Genomic DNA, 24,360 nt, shown 5'->3' on the forward strand with positions numbered 1-24,360 from the left:
CAATAGCACCGCTAGGAATTTATCCAAGGGATATAGGAGTACTGATGCATAGGGGCACTTGTACCCCAATGTTTATAGCAGCACTCTCAACAATAGCCAAATTATGGAAAGAGCCTAAATGTCCATCAACTGATGAATGGATAAAGAGATTGTGGTTTATATACACAATGGAATACTACGTGGCAATGAGAAAAAATGAAATATGGCCTTTCGTAGCAACGTGGATGGAACTGGAGAGTGTGATGCTAAGTGAAATAAGCCATACAGAGAAAGACAGATACCAGATGTTTTCACTCTTATGTGGATCCTGAGAAACGTAACAGAAACCCATGGAGGAGGGGAAGGAAAAAAAAAAAAAGAGGTTAGAGTGGGAGAGAGCCAAAGCATAAGAGACTGTTAAAAACTGAGAACAAACTGAGGGTTGATGGGGGGTGGGAGGGAAGGCAGGGTGGGTGATGGGTATTGAGGAGGGCACCTTTTGGGATGAGCACTGGGTGTTGTATGGAAACCAATTTGACAGTAAATTTCATATATTAAAAAAAAAAAAAAACAGAAAAAAACAAAAAAACAACTCTTGGTTTCATTGATCTGCTCTACAGTTTTTTTTTTTTCATTCTGTATTTTTTATTTCTGCTCTGATCTTTATTATTTCTCTTCTTCTGCTGGGTTTGGGGTGTCTTTGCTGTTCTACTTCTGTTTCCTTTAGGTGTGCTGTTAGATTTTTTATTTGGGATTTGTCTTTTTTCTTAAGATAAGCCTGGAATGCAATGTATTTTTTTCTCAGGACTGCGTTCACTGCATCCCAAAGCATTTGGATTGTTGTATGTTCGTTTTCATTTGTTTCCATATATATTTTAATTTCTTCTCAAATTGCCTGGTTGACCCATTCATTCTTTAGTATTGTGTTCTTTAACCTCAATGCTTTTGGCGGTTTTCCGGACTTTTTCCTGTGGTTGATTTCAAGCTTCATAGCATTATGGTCTGAAAGTATGCATGGTATGATTTCAATTCTTGTATACTTATGAAGAGCTGTTTTGTGACTCAGTATATGATCTATCTTGGAGAATGTTCCATGTGAACTGGAGAAGAAAGTATATTGTGTTGCTTTGGGATGCAGAGTTCTAAATACATCTGTCAAATCCATCTGTTCCAATGTATCTTTCAGGGCCCTTGTTTCTTTTTTGATCCTGTGTCTAGATGATCTATCCATTGTTGTAAGTGGAGTATTAAAGTCCCCTGCAATTACCACATTCTTATCAATAAGGTTGCTTATGTTTGTGAGTAATTGTTTTATATATTTTGGGGCTCCTGTATTTGGCACATAGACATTTATAATTGTTATCTCTTCTTGATGGATAGACCCTGTAATTATTATATAATGCCCTTCTACATCTCTTGTTACAGCCTTTAATTTAAAGTTTAGTTAGTCTGATATAAGTATGGCCACTCCAGCTTTCTTTTGACTTCCAGTAGCATGATAGATAGTTCTCCATCTCCTCACTTTCAATCTGAAGGTGTCCTCAAGTCTAAAATGAATCTCTTGTAGACAGCAAATAGACGGGTCTTGTTTTTTTATCCATTCTGATACCCTATGTCTTTTGGTTGGAGCATTTAGTCCATTTACATTCAGTGTTATTATTGAAAGATATGGGTTTAGAGTCCTTGTGATGTCTGTAGGTTTCATGCTTACAGTGATGTCTCTGGTACTTTGTCTCACAGGATCCCCCTTAAAATCTCTTGTAGGGAAGGTTTAGTGGTGGTAAATTCCTCCAGTTTTTGTTTGTTTGGGAAGACCTTTATCTCTCCTTCTATTCTAAATGACAGACTTGCTGGATAAAGGATTCTCGGCTGCATTTTTTTCTGTTCATCACATTGAAGATTCCCTGCCATTCCTTTCTAGCCTGCCAAGTTTCAGCAGGTAAATCCATCACTAGTCTTATCAGTCTCCCTTTATATGTTAGAGCCTGTTTATCCCTAGCTGCTTTCAGAATTGTCTCTTTATCCTTGTATTTTGCCAGTTTCACTATGATATGTCATGCAGAAGATCGATTCCTGTTATGTCTGAAGGGAGTTCTCTGTGCCTCTTTGATTTCAATGCCTTTTTCCTTCCCCAAATCAGGGAAGTTCTCAGGTATGATTTCTTCATGTACACCTTCAGTACCTTTCTCTCTCTCTTCCTCCTCTGGATTCCCAATTATGCGTATGTTGTTATGTTTAATTGTGTCACTTAGTTCTCTAATTCTCCCCTCATTATCCTGGATTTTTTTATCTCTCTTTTTCTCAGCTTCCTCTTTTTCCATAATTTTATCTTCTAATTCACCTATTCTCTCCTCTGCCTCTTCAATCCAAGCTTTGGTCGCCGCCACTTTATTTTGCAGGTAATTTATAGAATTTTTTAGCCCCTCCTGACTGTTTCTTAGTGCCTTGATCTCTGTAGCAATAGATTCTCTGCTGTCTTCTATACTTTTTTCAAGCCCAGCGATTAATTTTATGACTATTAGTTTAAATTCATTTTCTGTTATATTGTTTAAATCATTTTTGATCAGTTCATTAGCTGTCACTACTTCCTGGAGTTTCTTTTGAGAATTCTTCTGTTTCGTCATTTTGGATAGTCCCTGTTTTGGCATGGAACTGCAGGGCTCTTTCTCTGTGCTGTCTGAAGTAACTTGCATTGTTGGGCGGGGCCGCAGCCAGACCTGATGTCTGCCCCCAGCCAACTGCTGGGTCCACAGTCAGACTGCATTTTTAAATTATGAGTCTTAATCTGACTTTTGTGTGTGCATCAAATGCTGTTATTTGTTTGATATAGTGCTCGTTTAACTTTCACCTTTGTGAATACTGGGATAATGTTGTCTACGAATTCAGATAATGAAAATAAGAATGATTACAATATCAATGCCAGCATGACCTGAATTAAGGACTTCTGTTTTAATTGACAGATTGAAGAACATACATAATTGGATTAGAGAGACAAATGACCTGAAACAGAACATACTACACAAAATGGAAAAAGGAATTTTGTGTCAGACATAGTGGACAAGGGGTTGTGAAAGCAATTAAAATACTCTCCAAAATATAATCAATAATAGTATAACAACTTTGTATGGTGATGGATTGCTATTATACTTATTGTGGTCACCATTTGAAACTATCTGATATTATATATACTCGTGTGTGTGTGTGTGTGTGTGTGTGTGTGTGTGTATAATCTTGGTATTGTACATGAAATTAATACTATATTTTATGTCAATTATTCTTCAATTTAAAGACTGTCCCCCAAAACACCAATGTCTACCTGTAAACAGAGGCTGCTGAACTAGCTTGGGCATACTAGTCTGTACCAACACACACTATTGTTTCCTTTCCATGATTTCTCTATAAAGCTGAGTAAAGTTATATATCCAGATTCATAGGTTGTTATGAAAAGGCAGATGAACAAAAGAGGAGTTCAGTCATAGATGTGTTGAGTCCTTGTAGCAGAGAGCTAATTCTATCAGATCATACCAGCAATCATACTTTCTACAGTATATCAAGTAATGTCTCAATTCACAGCAACAGCTTACAAGAAAACGTCCCCCTAGCTCTTGTTTAATTTGATTTGAACAATGGATTTTCACATAGTCTCCTCGAATTCTATGAAGATTTTACTAAAACCACAGACACATATACAATGATTGTTGATATCTTGTCCAAATACAAACTAGATTTTGCTTATATATCTGCATATTACAACGACAGGGAAAATGCAAAATTTGTGAATTCTGTTCACTCTATTAACTTCTTACCAAAGAAAGTAAACTGACCTTACTTGCTAAATCACCTGCACAATTTGTCCACAACACCGATAAAAAAAAAGTGTTGTTTGTTTTTCTGCAGTTTTGAAGCTTAAATAATGAAATTTGTGGTCATTTTTTAATTTTCTCAAGTCATGCAAAATCATATCATGTAATACGATTTTTTTTGAGATGCAGTTGTATAAGATGACTATCATTGATGCCAATGAAAGGAAAGATGCTAAAATATCGACCTGCCCATAAAATCATATTTTCAAAGTGTGTAACAAGAAGAATGACTTCATATATTTGGAAATAGATTGAAAGTGAGAATGGAGAAAGGATTACAATAAAGCAGAAATTTATATTCTGTTTCTCCAAAAATTTTTGGAGAGGTCATAAGGAGCTTAGAAAAGTATTGACTGATTGCACCTGATTTGTTCAATGTTATGTGTAGTTCACAACAAAAACTCATGTAGCTATAAAAATGACTCATTCTTCTTTAGAAATAAGACTGCTTAAGAAGTCAAGAAGAAAAAAAGAAGTCAAGAAAAAAGAAAAAGGTCAACAGCAAAGGGCAGCCAAGTTTAACAGAAAATTTTTGACTTCTTTACTAAAATTGTACTTTATATGGAATCCAACTTCAATTCAAGAAACTTCAAATTTCTTCTGAGCTTTAAAACATCTTTTCTGAGAAAAAGTAATTTTACATACAAAGACATTGCATGCACTTCGGAGTGTTTGGAAATTCTGGACATTTTAGACATGGGCAGACTGTAGGATGAACTATTTATGTGATGATTAACAGACAAAACAAACCTAAAATAGAAAATAGATGGACATTATGGGATACAGAAACCAATTTCTACAAATCGAAAATCTGCTCTTAATAGTAAGTAAAATCCTTGTTTAGATGGTTTTGTTGAGAAGATATTGATGTCATCACACTATATTGACACTAGGAATCAGTTTAATAGGGACTTGATAAGAGCAGAGTTGCAAGTCAAAGTAAATTTTAAATCTGTATGCTGTTTAACCACTACATAAAAGAGGGAAAAAAGGGTATCCTAAAAGCTGCAGGTATTTTAGGGAAAAAATCAGTAGAAAAGAAAACTGAAAGCATAAAATACTCCACCATATTGTAGGACAGAATTAAGCAAGTTAATTGTTTTCACTAAATTTAGGTAGTATCTGTATAATTAGTCCAGCTTTATTTGTGTCCTCTTTTAACAAAATCTAACACGTGTGCATGTTAAAAATAAATGATGTAGCCAACAAAATTTAAAAATCCAATAAAGTTTTTAAAAAGAGCTAAATTGCTATATCAGAGGAAAAAAGCATTGTATAGGTATCATTGTATTTTTACACATACAATATTATGTAAATTGTCCTGGTATTAATTACTACTACTTGCCATTGTTAATTAGTCTTATTGTTGTTTTGTTTAAACAATGGCATTTATGAAATGGAAAAAAAAACAGAATAATATGCCATTGAAAGTAAACATCTATCTTTCATACCTTGTGTTAAAATAATAACATACATGTGTATCATTATTTATTAAATTGTGCCTTCATGTCTCCTATGGTTGTTTCCAAGATTAGCACTCTAAGAAGATTGGTCCCCCAAAATTTATTGTTATTTTAAAGATTTTTTTAATGTTGGCTTTTCATTTCCATAGATAAGCTTTACAATAAAAACTATAAGTCTAAGTTGCAAAGATATACACATCATCTTTTTGAAGTTCCATTAATATTTCATGGCTAAAAAGTATTATTTATTATTATAGAGTAGATATTCTTCAAAAATCTGATATTTTCTGAGTATTTTTCAATCAGTTCTTTGAACATTCAGATAAATTATTTTTGAGTTTTCTATCATCTCAAATCCATGATTGCATCTCATACATGATGATTGTTTAATTTGTTAATGATTGATGACTGTAAATTTAACTTATTTGATCCACTAACATAACAGAACGACTGTCTGTGAAATGTGTGTGTTTAGCAATTTCAACTTTTAGCTATAATTTTTGAGGACTATTTACATCTAACATTTACATTATGTGTAAAAAAATTGTGACTTGAGAGTGGGCTCTTGTGTCATATGGCTCCATTATCTATTAGCTTGTGACATTGAGCAAATAACTTCATCTCACTTATAAAATGGAGACGATAATAGCAACCACTTTTTTGAGGTACTTTTTCATTTAGTCAACAGATGATTTTGAAGGCTTAATACATGTGAGGCTTTCTTCTAGGCACCAAGGATATGGCAGTAAGCAAAAAGAAAACCTCCTGTCCCTTGGGCCACTTTGATTTTATTGAAGAAGACATGGCATAAATATATATTATGAAGTGGATAATAAAGAAAGGAAGAATACAAAAAAATCCAGGAAAAGGAAGGTAGATTGAAAGGATTTTGCTACCTTAGATGGCTGCTTAGGGAACGTCTCTCTGGGTGATATTTGAGCAGAAATATGAATGAAGAAAAGGCAAAATATGGGGGAAGACTGCCCCAGGTAGAGTAACATATACAAAGACCCTGAGATAAAAATAAGTTTACATTTTGAAAGGACAGAGCTTACATATGTTTAGCCTTTACTATGTAGCAGGCTCTGTCCTGAGCACTTAATATTTATTATTTATTTAATTCTCTCCACAACTCTAAAAGTTAGGTACTACTATGGTTGTTAGTCTCATTTAAAAACGAAGAATTCAAGGCAGAGTGTGTTTAACCTGTTGAATGTCATACAGCAAGTGCTGGATAATCAGGATAAAATCCCAGGTTTGAATCAACAGCCTGTGGTGTTAACCACTAAGCTACTCTCTTATGCCCATGGCACCTTCCACGTAATTGATGAAGGAAGAAAGGCACAGAAAGGGGCCCACATTTGTGTGATTTGCCCACATTCACACAGCAAGTCAGGAGAGATGTTGGGACCAGAATCTAATCTCGGTGCTGGAATTGAAGGCCTGGTCATTCCTTCCCAAAATGCTCAATTGAGCCTCCTGTTAAGTCAGACACTATGCCAGGCACAAGGGACAGAGGAATAAGGGTGATCCAGAGAAGAAGTCCCTGATATCACATGAGAAGTAAAGTGATTTATGTACCATTACTGTAAATTTTGTGGTTAGTGTCTCTCCCTGCTATACCCTATCTTTCTCCATACTATTCTTGTCCTTTCCTGGCTCTTTGCCTGGTGACATATCTGTCTCCCTTGTTGAACTGTGAGATCCATGATGGTAGGGAGAAGGTTTGTCTCAGTCAATCCTCAGCTTAACATCCAGTAAACACAAAGGGAACAGAGATTTTGAATAAATTTCCAGGTATTCGTTCTACTGATAAACATAGATATGTGAAATGATGCTGTACAAGTGTATTCTTTGTAGCATTGATTACAATGGAAATAACTGCAATATTTATCATAAGGGAACTGGTTAAAATTATCAAGGGCAGAAATCTTATGCAGCCTTTAAAATATAAGACAATTTTTTTATTTTAAAAATATAATCACTATGCCACATTTTATTTTTTCTTAGGATTCTTCCTAAGTTGTCATGAGCTTACAGGTAAGAATTGCTAATAGCTCGAGTTTTAAAGGTTGTAAGGAATTTTGGGGACAATCCAAACAAACCACCTATTTTCTTACTTGGGTAAAGTGAGTCAAAAATGATGTGTAACTTGCATAAGAACACCTCTTTGGACTCCCAGGAAGTTATAATATGCCCCATGTTATGAGGACCAGGAAGCCTTGGTGATAGGGAAGCAGGTAAACATACAGGTGAGACATTGGCTGCATTTGAGAGGCATTTTTCCTCATTTTTTTTCAGCAAAATGTGCCTCTTCTACAAAGAAATTTCCTTGCTTGATCAAGAAACTGATGCAATTCCTTACTATGGTGAGGGTGATCCAGGCTTGAGGGCTAAATGTCATTCCTTGAAGGCCTGGGTCTGCAATGTAGGGATGAGCTGGAAGGTTTCTCTAGGTTACTAGCATAAAAAGAGCCCTATAAGACAAGCATCTTCCCAAAAAGCTGTATCTCATTATGGAAAAAGAACAGAGATCCATGTTAACAAAAACAGATTTATCATGTCCCAAAGAAGACAATTATCAAGAATTACTCAACTTCCCCACATTCCATCAACCTCTCCAGGACTGGATGTTGCCCTTTATGTCAGGTCATTCACCAAGTACCGACCATATAGCTTTACTCATTCCAGGTCCAGTCACAATTTCTCTGCTGCATGATGCTTCCCTGAGACCAGAATTATGTGTAGGCTTCTAATGCTCTTGTTACACTTTTTGTCTTTGAAAAGAATTCTGTTGGCAACAGCAAGAGTCACCTATTTACTGATCTCTCTGGGCATTGTTGTCTTTAGGGACCTAACCCAGCCTAGGAGAATGTAGACTCTGAGATATGATAGCAATGGAGACAGAATATTTACAGAGAAACTTGGCAATCAGAAGGTCTGGCATGGAATAAGAGCATTCTAGGACCTCAGTTCTGCTCCTGGTTCTGCCACTGATCCCCTTTATGACCCTGAGCAAGTCATTCCATCTATTTCTGAGCCAGTGTATCCTTAAAACAGTGAGAAAACTGAAGGCTAAAGGCTCTCTAGGGATCCTCCCAACTCTCAGATTCTATAAATCCATAAACTTCATGGATTCAGAGTATTACCTGGTTCTTGTTCCAGTAGAAAAAGAGGAATCAAATGAGTTCCTGGTTAAGGGCTTGGACTCAGTACTCTGCGCCCCAGTTCTCCCTCTTAATTACTTCATGATTTTGGTAAAAACATATGAACTCTCATATTCTTTGTCAAGTAGAGCTGACAATAAGAAAGACCCCACTGGTGTGCCTATAGCACAGAAGAAGAAAAACTCAGTGAGGTAAGGAGAGATCTGGTCAATGAGGATTTATATAAAGAAGTCTACTTAGGTGATGATGCCCTGGTTATCTGTATGAAAATAGACTTCCAGAGAGATAGCAGTTCTCATTTTCTAAAAATACCTGGGGGACAAAGGGAATATTTGGACATGGTAAAGTGGGGCAAAAAATGACTTTTATTTTAGTTCCAACTGTGTGCCCTGCTTTATACTAAATACCTTGTAAACAACATTATATTTAGCCCTCCAAACAGCCCTGGGAGGGCTATGGACAAGGTTCTGTTACTGGCCCAGTGTCACCAGTTAGTAAGTGGTAGATCTGGGATGTGATTTCAGTTTAAGTATGTCTGATGTCTCAAAGTTATCTTCTCCTCTTGCCTAGGCCTACCTCATCACAACTCCTGCATCACAAAGAAGTAGAAATTATAGGGAAGTTTAAATTCTGTATTAGAGGTGTGGCCAAAACAGGTTTTAAATGATAAGCTTGCAAGTAGAATACAAGTGTATCTCTTTTTAAGTATACCATTCTGAAAGCAGATCAATTAGGGCATGATTAGATTCTCAATAAGGCATAAAAAATGATTCTTCACACCTGTCCTTAAAAACACCAACTCTTCTGGTACATTTAAAACACAATCCAGTTTCCTCATATTTTATTTTCTCTTCCTCAGCTCCACTTGCTCCACCCTTACCCTGAGTCCCTTTTTCAGATTTGGTATACCCTCTTGGTATAAGAAAAAGGGAACTTACCCTGAGTGGTAGCCAACATGACAAAATCATGACCTGGATTTGCAAGAAAAGTGGGTTTTTTTAGTTTATTTATTTATTTTGTGTGAGAGAGAGAGCGAGCGAGACAGAGAGAGAAAGAGAGAGAGATAAGCAGAGAGAGAGAGAGAGAGAGAGAGAGAGAGCAAGTGGGAGAGGGGCAGGGGGGGTAGAGAATCCTAAGCAGGTGCTGCACTGTCAGTGCAAAGCCCAATGCAGGGCTCACAAACTGAGATCATGACCTGAACTGAAGTCAGATGCTTAACTGACTGAACCACCCAGGGGCCCCATGAGGAAAATTTTAACATCAAATATTCCGTGTCTGTTGTCCCACTGTCTTTGATTATCATATATCTCTTTAACAAATGGGATAAAATAGCAAAATAAAGAACTCTGAAAAAATAAGTTGCTTTGTACTTAAGCAAGAGTAGTTTTAAGAATGGTATAGGCAGAAGCTATGTGGGGAACTAAAAGTGATGTAGGAGATGAGTATGTGGCAATGATGTAAGATAAACACATGTAGAATAGCTTGGAAGTGAAAGGAAAAAGAAATAATATCAGGGACAGCAGCATCATGTGAAATTTATGAACTTTTGTTTTAAACAAGAACCTCAAATCAAAACCTTACAACATTTTTTTAATTTCTTCTGGTGACAATATATACCCCAGGAGGAAGCACTGGCAACTGAGGAACACTTCTTATGTATTATAGGGATAATGAGGAGAAGTCTTTGAAGAACCATCGTAGAAAATCTAGGATGTCTATTTGCTATATGTCTAGAAAAACCATGGCAGTTGCTGGCATAGAGGGAAGAGTGTGGGAGTAAAGCCTCTTGGCAGTCAGGAATGAGTCAGAGGAGGATGGTGGTGCAGCATCCAAAAGAAAACAGGATTCCTTTTCCTCTAAAACTAGAGGGAAGGTGTGGAGAATAGATGGAAATAGAAGTGTATTGGAGTGGGTGGCATAGATAAATCAGCCACTCTTATAAGTATTTTAACCTTAGAAAAATAGGATATAAAGTCAACTACTAAAGCAAAGTGTAGGATGGAATTCGTTTTGTTTATTCATTCATGCATTCATTCAGCCAGCATATTAAGAACCTACCATATAGTGTGATTGGCCTGAGGGATTTACAGACATGTAGTTCCAACTCTGGCCCAGAGTAGATACAATTGTGTGTTTGGAAGGAATCAAGATAAGGAACTGAAAATAGTGTGGAAACAACAGAATTGGACATTACAAATCAATATTGTACCACCTAGGAACCATATCCTAATAGGCAAGACCACCACAGGTAGTCTCCACCACAGGTAGGTGGGAAGGATCTATGGTTAAGGGGCTGGTATTTATTGTGGGCACTCTGGAAAGACCAGGGGGAAGGTGACTGATGAAAGTGGCACACAACATACTGGTCACAGCATTGAAGCTAGAAAGGAAAACTGGTGTATATATAGAGAGATGATGGTTTCACATACGGTAAAAAGATTAGATCTTACAGCCGGGTCTCGGAACTCAGTCAAGCATATGACATTGGGTGAAGCTATATATCTAGTAATGGAGCAGGATTTTAGCCTCCTCCATCCTGTGTATCCTTAGGAAAGTCATTTAGCCTTATGTGACTATCCTAATCAGCCATTGCCATAGAGACATATTCACCTGTAACATGGGCAATTTTGTTATTATCAATTGATAGATTACTCTCCAGGTTTGTCATCTAGGTTTGTCAAAGGCTGTCTGCCTTCTGCGCCATTTTGGTCTATTGTGTCTTCCATAGAAACATCAGGAAAAGCAAAACAAACAAAAATCTTTGAATTTTCTGTACTGAATTGTAATGGATTATGTACAAGTTTTGGGGACCTGGGTTTGAATATTGACCTCACTACTTAAAACAGTAAAGTGAACTTAAGAAAACCACTTTTCCATTCTGAGTCTCACTTTCCCAGTCTGTGAAATAATGTTCGGTAATGATTGTCTTCCAGGATTGCTTTGTAAACTCAGTGAAATACTAGAGGTAAAACAGTTACCATAGTGCCTGGCCTATCTATTCATGGTACCCATGAAACATTATTGACTTATTTTTTCTTTAGTTGGGAATAGCCACATCATTGCTGTGAGTAAAGTTTGAAGCCTAGAAGAGGTCAGTAGCTGAGCTAAAGACATGCAGGGACCCAATCTGGTTTCTCAATCTTATATGACAGAGTTCATTTGAGGTCATCATTCTCTTCCTTCTCTCCCTTTGTGGTCCTAGGAACAGGATCCCCCCCCACCCAACCATATAGTGTGTCTGATGTGTTCAAAACGCTTGGCTACAAGTGATGAGATCTCAACTCAAACTAGCTTAAGCAAGACAAAGGATTTTATTGGATCGGAGAGCTGGGAACTTTGGGACTTCAGGCACAGCTGGATCTACAAGGTTCAAATGGTGCTCTCTAGGTTCTTTCTCCCCATCTCTAATTCTGTTTTTCTCCTCATGGTATGAATATCAACCCCTAAAATTCTCAGATTAATGTCATCCTAATCTAGAGACTTCAGCATGGAGAGGGAGCTTCTTTCTCCCAGTGTCTATACATATTCAATTTAGCAATGGGCTCTGATTGGGCCTGTTTAGGTCCTATAACCATCCTCAAAATTGCTCTTGTGGGAGGGGTGTGGGTGGAGGAGTGGAGGAATTGAGAACTCTAATTTGGCCTAGGCTGTGGGACATGTTCACTCTGGGGAGGGGTGAGAGGAGCACAGCAAGGTGATCAGTAGCCCCAGTGAAAGCACACGGAATGAAAGAAGGGCTAGAGTGCTAAGCAGACAACCTACACCTTCCTCACTAAACAGCCACCAGACATCACTCCTCTGTCACAGTTATAGTGTGCCATGTAATATAAAACATTGTGGAATGGTGAGATACATGGTATCCTGGGAAGGTAAACTTATGCAGTACACCATGGAGAGGTGTGGCACACAATCATAAGGTGAGAGACACTGTGGGAAGCTCAGGGAAACTGTGGTGATGGACAGTGTTGCCACAAACATGCCATAAAACCCAGTCTCACTTTCAACTGCCGGTCCCCCTCACCACCCACTCTCTCAGGACCACCAATTCTCACACTTGTGCTCTTTTCTTGCATTGTTCCCGGTACTCCCTCCACATAACCTGGCTATTCCTCACTGAGCACCTACTTTGGTAAGCCATCCCCTGCAGCTAAGTAGCATTTCATACACTGTTTTTGGGAAAGATACAAACCTGATCACACTGTATTACAGCACAGGGCACTTAATGAGGGCTTGATGGATAAAATGGGTGAGATCACATTACTGAGAGGGTGAATAGAGCAAATAACTGAACTCATCCTCATATTCAACAAACATTTATTAACACAGAAATGAATAAGGCTTGGCCCCCTGTTAGCAGAATGCTCAGTACAGAGGGGCAGACAATCACAAAGCTCCAGTAGAATCACAGTAGAATATCACTGAGGTACAGACAAAGTACTTTGAGGCACAGTGAGAGGGATAGAGGGGTGAGGAACAATTTTCCAATTTATGTCTTTGTAGAACATTTAGAAAAGGCTCCAGAGAAGTCATCTGTGAGTTGATTCTTGAAGGAGGAATAGAAGCCACCAGATAAACAGTCAGAGGAGCCCTACAGGCTGGCACTCAGAAATGTAGGTAAATAAGTGGTTCAGGGAACCAGGCATGAATAATAGAAAAAGGAAAAAAAAAAGAGAGAATAAGGAATGAGTAGGACCATCAAGTACAAAGCTCTACTGTACTCTACTGTAGAAATTTAAAGGTCTTGTTTGCCTATGGAGAGAGAAGAGGGAGAGCAGAAGATGGTATGCTCTCAGATATGGGTCCCTATCACTTCCTCAATCAGGTCATAGGGCTTGAACATCAAAGCCAGAGCTTAAATTGTGATCTAATATCCCTAAGCCACTAAATTGTCAAGAACCACTTTTCAGTAGCAAAGAATTTGTATGAATAATGCAGTTCTAAATGGGAGAGAGTCCCTACTATTCATCTTTTTCAGATGCAGTTGGTTCTTCCTAAGAAACAGCTCTACTTCTTTAAAAATCAGATGGGGTGTGGAACCTGAAAGGGGAAGGCAGGCTAGAGTTCAAGCCTTGCAGCAATCTCACAATTGGATGTAAAATGATGGTTAAGACTATTTTTTTTTCAAATTCTATGTATGTGTCAACATAATATTCAAAAAATATTCACAAACCCTTTGTTTTGTTTTTCTTATCTCCACCATTTATTTTTCATACCCGTATGCATTTTAATGTTTAAATTAAAAATAAACTTGTTTTTTTAAAATTTTACTGTTTTTTTCTATTTAAAATGTTTTTAATTTATTTTTATTTATATTTAAAAATTTTTAATCCTTTTTATTTAGTTTTTATTTAAATCTCTCAAATTGGACTTCCTTAAGGTTATTTATATATCTTAAAATTCCTTTTTCTCTATTTTTTTTCCTTTTCAAAATTTTTACTGTATATTTATTTTGAGAGAGACAGAGAGAGAGAGGAAAAAAGAACAAGTGGGGAAGGGGCAGAGAGAGAGAGAGAGAGAGAGAGAGAGAGAGAGAATACCAAGCAGGCTCTGTACTGTGAGTGCAGAGCCTGACTTGGGGCTCAGGCCCACGAACTGTGAAATCATGACCTGAGCTGAAATAAAGAGTCAGATGCCTAACCAACAGCCACCCAGGCACCCCTAATTTTTTTTTAATTAAAAAAAGTTAATTTTGTCTTCTTGTCTTGTTCTAAATTTTCTTCCTTTAAAATATTTCTGTAAACTTAAATTTGAATTTTCATCCCATTCTATATTTTTGGAAATTTTATTTCTTAAGCTCTTCGTGAATTTTGCTAACTTCTCATTTTTCAACACGTGTATTTTATGGTCTAATTTAAAATGTTTAATATAAACATTTTATTTAACTTTTAAGAGCTCCATTCCCCTTTAACTTTTTACTTCTAAAACTTTAAATTTCACTTTAACTTTTTTGTAAACTTTCATTTTTTATCTTTGTCCTTGTTTTATTCATTTTACCTTTTCTAAACTAAGAAAAATGTATTTTTAAGCCTTAAATAATTTTGAAATTTTAAATTAAAAAAACTTAAATTTTAAAAAATTTCTTTTAAAATATTTAACTTAAATTTTTCAACATTTAGAAACATTTTCTTTTAAAATTAAAAAAAAAGTTTTCTTCTTTTTAAATATTTTCTTGTAAGGCTTTAAAAATTTTTTTTCAATATTCTTTTTTTCAAACCATTTGACTAATCAGCCACAGCTAGAATACCAATTGTGAAGCTTTTTGTTGATGTACAAATACTCCCTGATTTCACATGGTATTTTTGTAGAAACAAATGACATACAGCAGTGGCGGAACATCTCCATTCCCACTCTCCCCATCTAAAACAATGTGTTCATTTAATTATGTTTTATGTGACCATTTTCAACCTCTTCTCCCCCCCACCCTATTTCTTAAGGCTGAATGGTCACTAGTTAGTATTTTTTTTTTCCTCTTACAGACCCATAAACCATGGTAAAATAGGTTCTTTATATCAAGGTGCTACTTGTCATATAGGTGCTATTTGTCATTGTCAATGCCAGGTAGGTTTTTGCGAAACTTCAAGAGGTGCTTATTGTTGTATGGGTATTGTCATTGTCCATTCCAGGTAGGTTTATGTGTCATTTCAGGATCCTTGTATATTCATTTCCTTTTTTTTTCTGGTAAGTGTCTTGTAAGACTATTCTTTCTCTAGACCCTGTTTGTGATAGAACAGTAAATACCCTTCACTGTAGAGTAAGTCCTCAATGGTAGCCTTGGTGATGATGGCATCATCACAGCTAAACCATTGGTCCTTTTGTTGCCGGATAAAGCTGGTATAGTGTCCACTTTCCAAAGTTCCATGGTGATTAATCACTGCAAACAAGGAATACTTATTCTCATTGGGTGTACAATCTGTCGGTGGCTGGTCTTCCTTCATTCTGCTGTCCTTAGTGGAGGCCAAAAATGGAGTCATATCCAGCTCCAAGGGAAAGGAGATAAAAGTATTAATCTTTCGCCTCTGTTTACCTACATGTTCAAATCGCTTGAGATGAAAACAGGCCACGATAGGTAATTTCTTCATCGTGAGTTGTTTGGTAGATTCCTGATAGCTTTGGCAACTACTGCATTTGATTTTGGCATTGCTTCCTAGGTACTCTGGCCTTGTAAACCACTGTAGGCAATCTGTGAGTGAGGGAATACCTGGTATGTGGTCATCCCTACTCACTGTGCTGTCAGCTCCCTCTGGACTCTGGGAACTGAATGTGGCACAAGAGCCAGGCAAGTCCAAACTGATGTCCCAGCATGGGTCTATTGTGGTAGAGACACTATGGCAAGCTTGACATGTGACATCTGACTGCAAGCCACCTGTAAAGATTTGGTCTATGATGCAGTTACAGCAGTTGGGGTTATTGGCCTCCTGCCCAACACTATCATCTTTGCTGTGTCTATGCAGCACATCTAATATTGCGATAAGGAACTCATGGGCATCCTGCTGCCTATATCCTGCTAAGTGTTCTGCATGAATCCATATTAGATGCAATAACTTATAAGGAATGTGAGGAGTTCGGCTCCCAGAGTACATTGCATGAAAAAGAGAAGACATTTCACAGACAAGACACAAGCTGGGGCTTGTCATTACACATTTATGCTTGTCAGAGAGAAAGAAATCTTTCAATAAAGGAATATGGGTAAGTGCCTGGACAATACAATTCATAAAGCACGTGTTCCCAAGATTGATTAGCCCTCTCAGGCCTACAGTACAGACTGACTTTTTCCTCCTCTTTTTCTTGGGTTTCACCAATTTTGGCTCCTGTTCCTTTGACTCACAGGTTGAATGTTTCTCTTCAACACCTGATGTCATACACTGCTGTTGAGAAACATCTGTTGAGATGGAAGTTAGTAATTTCAGAATTTTCTCTTTTGTTTCCTTGGCAATCTGTTCTATGTCTTTGTCATATACATAATCCTTACACATAAAGCAATATATAACCCCATGATAGAGGTCTACAGCTAAATTATGCTGTTTTGTTTCTGCATGTTTGTGAATATGTTTCTCAGTAAAGCAGCCAAAAAAGACACAGGAGAGACAAGAGTGGAGTCTGTTCATATGGGTACTACATACATGACAGAAGCACAACTTTGCCTTACGTTTCCTAGTTTCTGGGGTCCCACTCCAAACGAAACGATGGTAGATCAACCGCAGGTTCTTCCTCCAGTTCTTAGCCACTTTAAAGCTCTCCACATGAGAGCAGCCTGTAGGACCCTGATCAAACTCCACCTCCAGCAACCAGTCCCCTAAGCCACCTCGATCCGCAGAGCCACCTAGGTCAGGAGAATAGCTTTGCAGCACCTGGGGCCTAGACCCAGGCCGGGATCTACGCCGCGATCTGCGCCAGGACTGGGGCCGGGTCAGAAGCTGAGGGGCTGGAGGCTGGGGTGGGGCCGAGGGCCCGGGCAGGGCTCGGGCTCGGGCCCGGGGCTGGGGCCGAGGGCGGGGCTTGCGGCGCGGGCAAAGGGGAGAAGAGCTGCTGTAACAGCGAGGTGGGGTTGAAGGGAGCACCTCCTTATCGCCGCCGCTGTCACTCCACGTCAAGTTCTCCTCCGAAGCAGGCTTACGCTCTTGTAAAGGCTCCAGCTTCACCTCCTCAGCTCCCTGGCCTGAACACATCTTTGCCTCCCCCACCGCCTCCTTCTCCATTTTCCCCGCCTTTTCAGCCACCTCCTCGGGCGAGGCTCCTCCCCCACCGCCCGAGCTCTAGCGGACCAAAGAGCTGGAAGACAAGGAAGTTTCCCGAACTTGGGCCATCAGCTCACCGCCCGGCCTGAGAAGAAAGGTCTGGAATGAGACAGGGATTTCTGTGAATGATCTGGCCAGCATCATGGCGGCGGTGCGCCATTAGCGCCCTCAGGACCCCTCCCACCATGAGCTCAGCCAGAGACCAATGCGGGCTCCACCCCCTCTACTCAGGGGCTCCCGGAGCTGCTGAGGAGACAGAAGCAGTTACCTGGTTTAAAAGCGATCCGATCGTGCTGGGAGTGGGGGGCTGGGGTGGGGGAAAGGGAGGAGGACAGAGGGAGGAAAACGTGGAGGTGGGGTGTGGTACGGCATGAGCTTTAGGGTGGAGATGGAATCTTCTTTTAAAAAAGGCGCCACCCTCTAACTGACTTTCCTGCGCTTTGCGCAGCCTCACTTTGGCATAGCTTCCTCTGACGTTCTTTCCTTTTATTCTAAAAACACACTGGGGTCAAAATTTACCTTAAAAATTGCTAAAAGGGGGCCACCTATGGAAAATGGGCTCAGGGAAAGAAAGTGTCCTCCTCCTCCCTGGAATGGAGCTCCTTCCACCTTACCTATGCTGCTGGGACTGGGTATGTTCCACCCTTGCCGCTACCTCCAAGGGCACTGTCTTTTGGTCAGCCAAACTCTTGCGCCCTCTCACGCTCTTTTCGCGCTTGTGTTCCTTCTCACCTCGTTTCTTGCTTCAGCACCTTCATTACCTATTCCTCCGAGAATTCGGACTCTCTCACGCCCTCCACGCGTTCACCGCCCCTGTCTTCAGTGTTTGACCCCCAAGATCTCTGCCCCTTCCCGCCTTCGTCCCCGCAACGCCCCCGGCTCCGCTCTTTGCTTATAGGTCTGGGTTACCTTGGGCCACAGGCGCGTGATACAGAACGTCAGCAGCTGCTGCTGTACTGGCGCTCCTCAACCAACGTTCTCTCCTGACCTCTCCTCAGGGCTGGTCACAAGGGGGCCGCCCCCTGGCCCCTCCCCTCTCGACGTGTGGCCCCCAGCCCCGGATTCTGCCCTCCTGCAGTGATGAATGGCACCGCTGTCCGGTTTGGTCAGACCTCTTCCTGAAACAGATTCTACTGGAGGTAACCACAGCGACGGATTCTAGAGAAAGCCCCTGAAATGGAGGTTCTGGTCTCACCTGGCTCCAGGCCCGGACTCTGCAGATAAAAAAGATTCATTGGGGTGGCGGTTGGGGTTGCAGGAAGGGCAACTCTCTGGCAAGAATCCCTCAGGGAACCATCAAAAATTGATCTCTGGGAATTCAGTGGAGAGAGGAGTATTATTCTGGAGTGTGGTGAGAGGAAGCATAAGGGCTTCAGGCCCTAGATAGGAGATCCCAAGCACTTGCTAGCTTTGTGAGCTCAGATAAAACACCTGATTTCCCTGAGCCTTAGTTATGTCATCTGTTAAACAAAAATGGGAATAATAATCCTAACCTGTTATGAACACTAAATCATAGTATATATAAAGTAAAAGTTCCTTAAGTCACCTGTTTCTTTCACACCTATTTCTCAGTCCACATCTTAAAATCTGCCTATAGCACAATGCCTGGTACTTAGAATACAGAAAAGGAGAACACTGTCTTTCCAAATTCTCTCAAAGTTATTGCTCAGTTCACTGAATTATCCCTCCTAACCAGTTCATGTATATGAACACACACTTAACAAGTGTACATGAACAGATCCCATAACTGTATTACTGTGCTAAATTGTGCTGTGAGAAATACAGAATAAAACGATTTGTGTCCTCCAGATTTTTTCTTCCCAAGGCCACAACCTCCGTGAAAGCTGCTATCTCTGGGGCTTGTTGCCCTTCCTGCCCTATCCATAGAATATTCCTGCTTATCATTGAAGATGTTTAATGCTACATTTAATCTTTCTGGGACAGTCATGCACCTCCTTTCTCAACCTCAGGATAAGGATTCAGTTCTCTCAGGCTCAGGATTGGTATCTTGTAGGTGCCTTCCCAAAATAATGTCAGTGATTTTAGGACATCAAAGAGATTCAGCAATCTGTATGAATTTCCAGAGTGAGCACAGATCATCATGATCTTGGAGAAAAGAACCACCATAACTGTCCTGTAGCCCAAAGTGACTATATGTTGAGAGGTTCAAATAAGAGTTAGTCTTCAGATGAATATGTTTGTAGGAACATTTGCCTGGGAGACAAGAGAGCAATGCTCTTATACTTTCCCACCATTATTAGCTTTGTTTGTAACCTTAAGCAAGCTATATATCACTTCTACAATTCAGTTTCCCTGAGTAAGAAAAGGGTTGATTTGACCTTTTAGCAGTTCTTACCATAAATTCATGGCAACTTAGCAGAAATCCTAATGAGGCTTCTGGTTCACAGATACTTGGCCCCCAAGTCAGATTAATGGCCGTGTGGCTGACTGGAAAGACTTTAACTGCCATGACTTTACACCAGAGAGGGGAGGCTTACTGTTTTCTGGCTAGTCTTTTCCGTTTCTCTGGATGCAGCTAAGCTGCATTAGAGGAGCCTCAGGAGATGGGATGACCTGTTCAAACTGAGGTGCCTTTTGGCAGATTAGTTTGTCTTCCTATGGAGTTTACAAAGGACTTTTAAGCAAGGGTATCAGGGTTTTCCAACATCATGGAAATTGGCCTTGTATAAATGTTAAAGATTTTGACTTGGGATTTAGATAGATTGCACCAGAGGGTGTAAGAGCATACATACAAGGAAGCAGTAGGTGAGAGAAGCAGAAATGGAGTCACCAGTGGGTACTCAGGAGGACTTTGAGGGGAAGCAGTATCAGAGGCAATGACATGCCCTCCTGCTGGTGAGTGGTTGAGTGGCACAGAGGAAGGTGAAAACCTCTGGTGGCTTATAGGGAAGTCCCTTCTATCTCCCTCACTTCTTTTCCTCCATCTGAATTACCCTTTCTCTTGTGCATTCCTCCTTTGACAGAAATCTAGGGTGAGGTAAGGAGGGAGCTTACCTCCTTGGAAGTCCCAGCAGTGCCACCCTTACCCAAAGAACAGCCAGTCATTGCCCCCCCCCCCCATACTTGCCTATTCCATCCATACCAAACCTTGTGATTTTGATCCACTTCTTGACAATAAATCCTTGAGGGTTAGTTAAAATGGGAAGAGAGGGTAGCTCATCAGAGTTCCATGAAGTAACCCCAGGTGTCCTACCCCAGTTCCATCCCCAGAGTTGACTTTGTTCTGGACCCATCTCCAAGGATCCAGTGTCCCTCCTGATTTACACAGTGTCCCTCCTGATTTACAGTGTCCCTGTTTTACACCTAGTTCAAATGTTCCCTCCTCCAGGAGGTCTTCTCTGACCCCCCCAGATCTGGAGGGTGTCCCTCAGAATACAGCAGCACTTTATAGACAGCCCTTCTGGACCCAGCCTCTTTAAAGAGGATCCTCTCTAAAGAGGTCCCTCAGTTTGGACCCTGCCCTAGCCCCTCACCCCTTTGTCATGAAGAGACCACCTACAAAGAAAGGTGTCCTGTTGAAGTGGAACTGGAAAACATATTCAAATCTCAATCATGTAGAAGTACCTGGAAGAAAAGCTCTTTAGAACTATAGACTAATTTATGAAGGAATTTTTTTCCCCCTAGGTAAGGGCATTTGCTCACCCATGGCTAACAAAAGACTTGGCTTATTTCTGGGATAGCAGACCTAGATGGAAATGCTGACTCATTTTCTAGCTGTGTAACTAGGATGAGGCCCAGTAGTTTGTTTTTGACAATTGACTAGCTAATGCTGGTGCAGAATGTTGATGCTGTTGTATGGGGACTGGACTTTGAAAACAACTGTTGTGGGTTATTGTATAAAAACCCATAGGTCAAGACCTTAGTAACAGGAAACTTTTCCAATGTGGCTGGTTTCCCAGGGGTATTGGCATCTCTTGTTGTTTTTTTTTTTTTTTTTTTTTCTGACCACAGAAGATGCTGTAGTATCTGGGGTGAGTAGAATAGAAAAGAGAGATATCTGCAAAAAGCCTGCTTCTGTACTCCTGGTGCCCCAGGACTTTTAAAACAAGCCTTTCAAAAAGAAAGAATATTTCTCCCAATCTGGGCGTCTTTTCAATCACCTCACTTCTTTGAGGCCAGCATTCCAAAAGGCAGACTTGTAGCCATTGCCTGCCCCTGACTAGGTTTGCAGGAAGAGTGCTGTGGATTGGGTTCAGGTCTTTTGGGACCCACGTTGTCTGCCAGCCATTTGCCCCCTTTTCCTTTGTATCCCTTCTTCTGCTCCCTTTCTTCCCTGTGCCTGAGCTCCTAGCTGGTCTACCTCCAGCCTTCCAAAGCAACAGCTTCAAACAACACTGCTGTGTGCATTCTCCTGCCCACAGACCCATGGTGACTCCCTGTAGCCTCTTGGTTTTTTAAAATTTCTAACTTACTCCAACTTTCCCTACCCATAAATATGTCCAGCCTCATCTTTTTTCTTGTTATTATGTTTTTTGTTATTATTATGAGTTTTTTTCAATTTTTTAAAAAATATTTTTAGGTTTATTTTGTTTTAGAGAGAAAGAGAGGGAGGGAGGGAGAGAGAGAGAGAGAGAGAGAGAGAAAATCCCAAGCAGGCTCTGCAGTGTCAGTGTAGAGCCAGATGTGGGGCTTGAACTTGAACTGTGAGATCATGACCTGGGCTGAAATCAAGAGTTGGATGCTTAACTGACTGAACCACCTAGGTGCCCCTCAAATTTTTATTTAAATTCTAGTTAGTTAACATACAGTGCAGTATTGGTTTCAGGAGTAGAATTCAGTGATTCATCAATTACATGCAATACCCAGTGCTCATCATAACAAGTGTCCTCCTTAGTACCCATCCCTCATCTATCCCATCCCACACCCACCTCCCTCCATCAACCCTCAGTTCTCTGTCTTTATGAGTGTCTTATGGTTTGTTTCCCTGTGTCTCCCCCTCTATATGTTCATTTGTTTTGTTTCTTAAATTCCATTTGAGTGAAATCATGTGGTATTTGTCTTTCTCTGACTAACTTATTTCGCTTACCATAATCCACTGTAGCTCAATCCATGTCGTTGCAAATGGCAAGACTTCATTCTTTTTGATGGTTGAGTAATATTCCATTGTGTGTGTATGTGTATTACATACCACATATTTTTTATCCATTCATCTATTGATGGACATTTGGGATCTTTCCATAGCTTGGCTATTGTTGATAATACTGCTATAACCATTGGGGTGCATATACCCCTTCACATCTGTATTTTTGTATCTTTTGGGTAAATACCTAGTAGTGCAATTGTTGGATCATAGGGTAGTTCCATTTTTAACTTTTTGAGGAAACTCCATACTGCTCTCCAGAGTGACTGCACCAGTTTGTGTTCCCACCAACAATGTAAGAAGGTTTCACTTTTCTTCATATTCTTGCCAACACCTGTTGTTTTTTGTGATGTCCAACCTCATCTTCACTTTCTGCCCTCCATGACTCCAGTGCTTCAACCATGGAAGCCTCTCTATTGTCCCTGTCTGTGAGATAACATATATGAAAACATTCAGTATGTCAGCTCAATCCCTTTCCTTCCCCATGGGTTCTCACTTCAAAACACTTCCTAGCACAGACATTCTCAAATTTTTTGCACCTTGGGTCCCTTTGGCAGCTAGATGTAGCCTGTAGCTCCCTTAAGAGAATAATATTTTTATAAATGCATAAAATTAAATGAATAGAATTATAACTGAAATTTATTATATTGAAATATGGTTTTGAATTTTAAAAAAAGATTGTAATTTGATAACATATATGCTTATTTATTAATACATTAAATAAGAGTATCTAGTGATAGACATAACTATCATAATTTCAATTTTAGTATATGTGCTGCCAAAGCGAGCACATAACTATCATAATTTCAAAGTAATAAGCATAAATGATACTTTAAGAAATGTGAAACAAATGTAATGTGATGAAAGTCTTTATTGGTGACATTATTGTGGTTCCTTGCCTAGGTTAGTAATTGAAAGACATGCTCAAATTAAGTTAAAGGTAAGTGAAAATAAAGGCATAGGCCTTTTCCCTGTATATGTGTAGACCTCTCTGAATTCCATATTCTGACTGTTCTTGCTTCATAATGCCCTAACTACCTTGTTTGCTTAGTGGACAAATTTATTACAAACCATTTATTTATTTTTTTTTACATTGGTTACATGTTGAAATAATACTGTAGATATATTGGGTTAATAAAATATACTACAAAATTAATGTAACCCAAAAACGTTGGTGAGATGCCACAAAATAGGTGGCAGTGCCTTAATTGTATGCATGTTGTCAGGCCTGAGGGCCTCTTTCATCCTTGTCAAGGGGAGTGCTAACCTTCTCTCCTTTCATAAAACGCTATTACAAACAATTAAGTGCATATTATGTGCTCTTCTCTCTGTACCCATTAAAATGTATCTTATCACTTGTGATGTGAGGTAGATATTGCTATCCATACCTTAAAGGTGGGAAAATGGAGGGATCATTTCACATTGACTACAGATCACACAGGTAAGAAGGGACTGCTAGCCCTGGAGCCTCCAGAAATTTTGACACAGAGCTATGTTCTTCTTCTTATTTATTTGCTTCAGCTCTTTGTTTTATTTTGTTCTTATTAAGTTTTTATTTAAATTCAATTTATTTAACATACAATGTACTATTAGTTTTCAGGTGTACAATTTAGTGATTTAGCACTTACATACAATTCACAGTGCTCATCACAAGTTCAATCATAATCCTCATCACCTATCTAACCCATCACCTACATACCTCCCCTCTAATAACCATCAGTTTGTTCTCTATAATTAAGAGTCTGGGGGCACCTGGGTGGCTCAGTCGGTTAAGTGTCCGACTTCAGCTCAGGTCATGATCTCACAGTTATTGAGTTTGAGCCCCGTGTCAGGCTCTCTGCTGTCAGAACAGAACCCACTTTGGATCCTTTGCCCCCCTCCCTCTCTCTCTGCCCCTCCCCTGCTTGTGCTCTGCTCTCTCAAAATAAATAAATAAAACTTTAAAAAGTTTGTTTCTTGGTTTGCCTTTTTTCCCCTATGCCTGTTTGTTTTGTTTCTTAAATTCTACGTATGAGTGAAATCATATGATATATGCTCTTTGGATGGTAGAAT

At 39.5% G+C, this 24,360-nt stretch overlaps 1 protein-coding gene and 1 non-coding gene across 3 annotated transcripts; both read right to left on the reverse strand.

Moving 5' to 3' along the window:
- Positions 1 to 12,767: 12,767 nt before the first annotated feature.
- On the reverse strand, positions 12,768 to 17,267 carry USP51 (ubiquitin specific peptidase 51). Of its 2 annotated transcripts, XM_049644627.1 has the most exons (2): positions 16,619 to 17,267; positions 12,768 to 16,351 (listed from the first exon to the last, which is right to left on the reverse strand). In XM_049644627.1, the coding sequence occupies exons 1-2, from the start codon at positions 17,166 to 17,168 to the stop codon at positions 15,168 to 15,170; spliced, it is 1,734 nt and encodes a 577-aa protein (XP_049500584.1). In that variant the 5' UTR covers positions 17,169 to 17,267; the 3' UTR covers positions 12,768 to 15,167. The 2 variants fall into 2 exon arrangements, with proteins under 2 accessions (XP_049500584.1, XP_049500583.1); XM_049644626.1 differs by having other exon boundaries at positions 12,768 to 17,267.
- Positions 17,268 to 23,471: 6,204 nt separating this feature from the next.
- LOC125932480 (U6atac minor spliceosomal RNA) lies at positions 23,472 to 23,597 on the reverse strand. The gene has a single exon (XR_007460641.1). It is a non-coding gene; the product is annotated as a U6atac minor spliceosomal RNA (small nuclear RNA).
- Positions 23,598 to 24,360: the final 763 nt, after the last annotated feature.

Source organism: Panthera uncia, chromosome X, assembly GCF_023721935.1.
Source record: "Panthera uncia isolate 11264 chromosome X, Puncia_PCG_1.0, whole genome shotgun sequence".
Classification (NCBI taxonomy): domain Eukaryota; kingdom Metazoa; phylum Chordata; class Mammalia; order Carnivora; family Felidae; genus Panthera; species Panthera uncia.

Bases quoted from the DNA above. Each gene is read 5' to 3' on its own strand.
- USP51 (XM_049644626.1), bottom strand. From the start codon at position 17,168: ATGGAGAAGGAGGCGGTGGGGGAGGCAAAGATGTGTTCAGGCCAGGGA.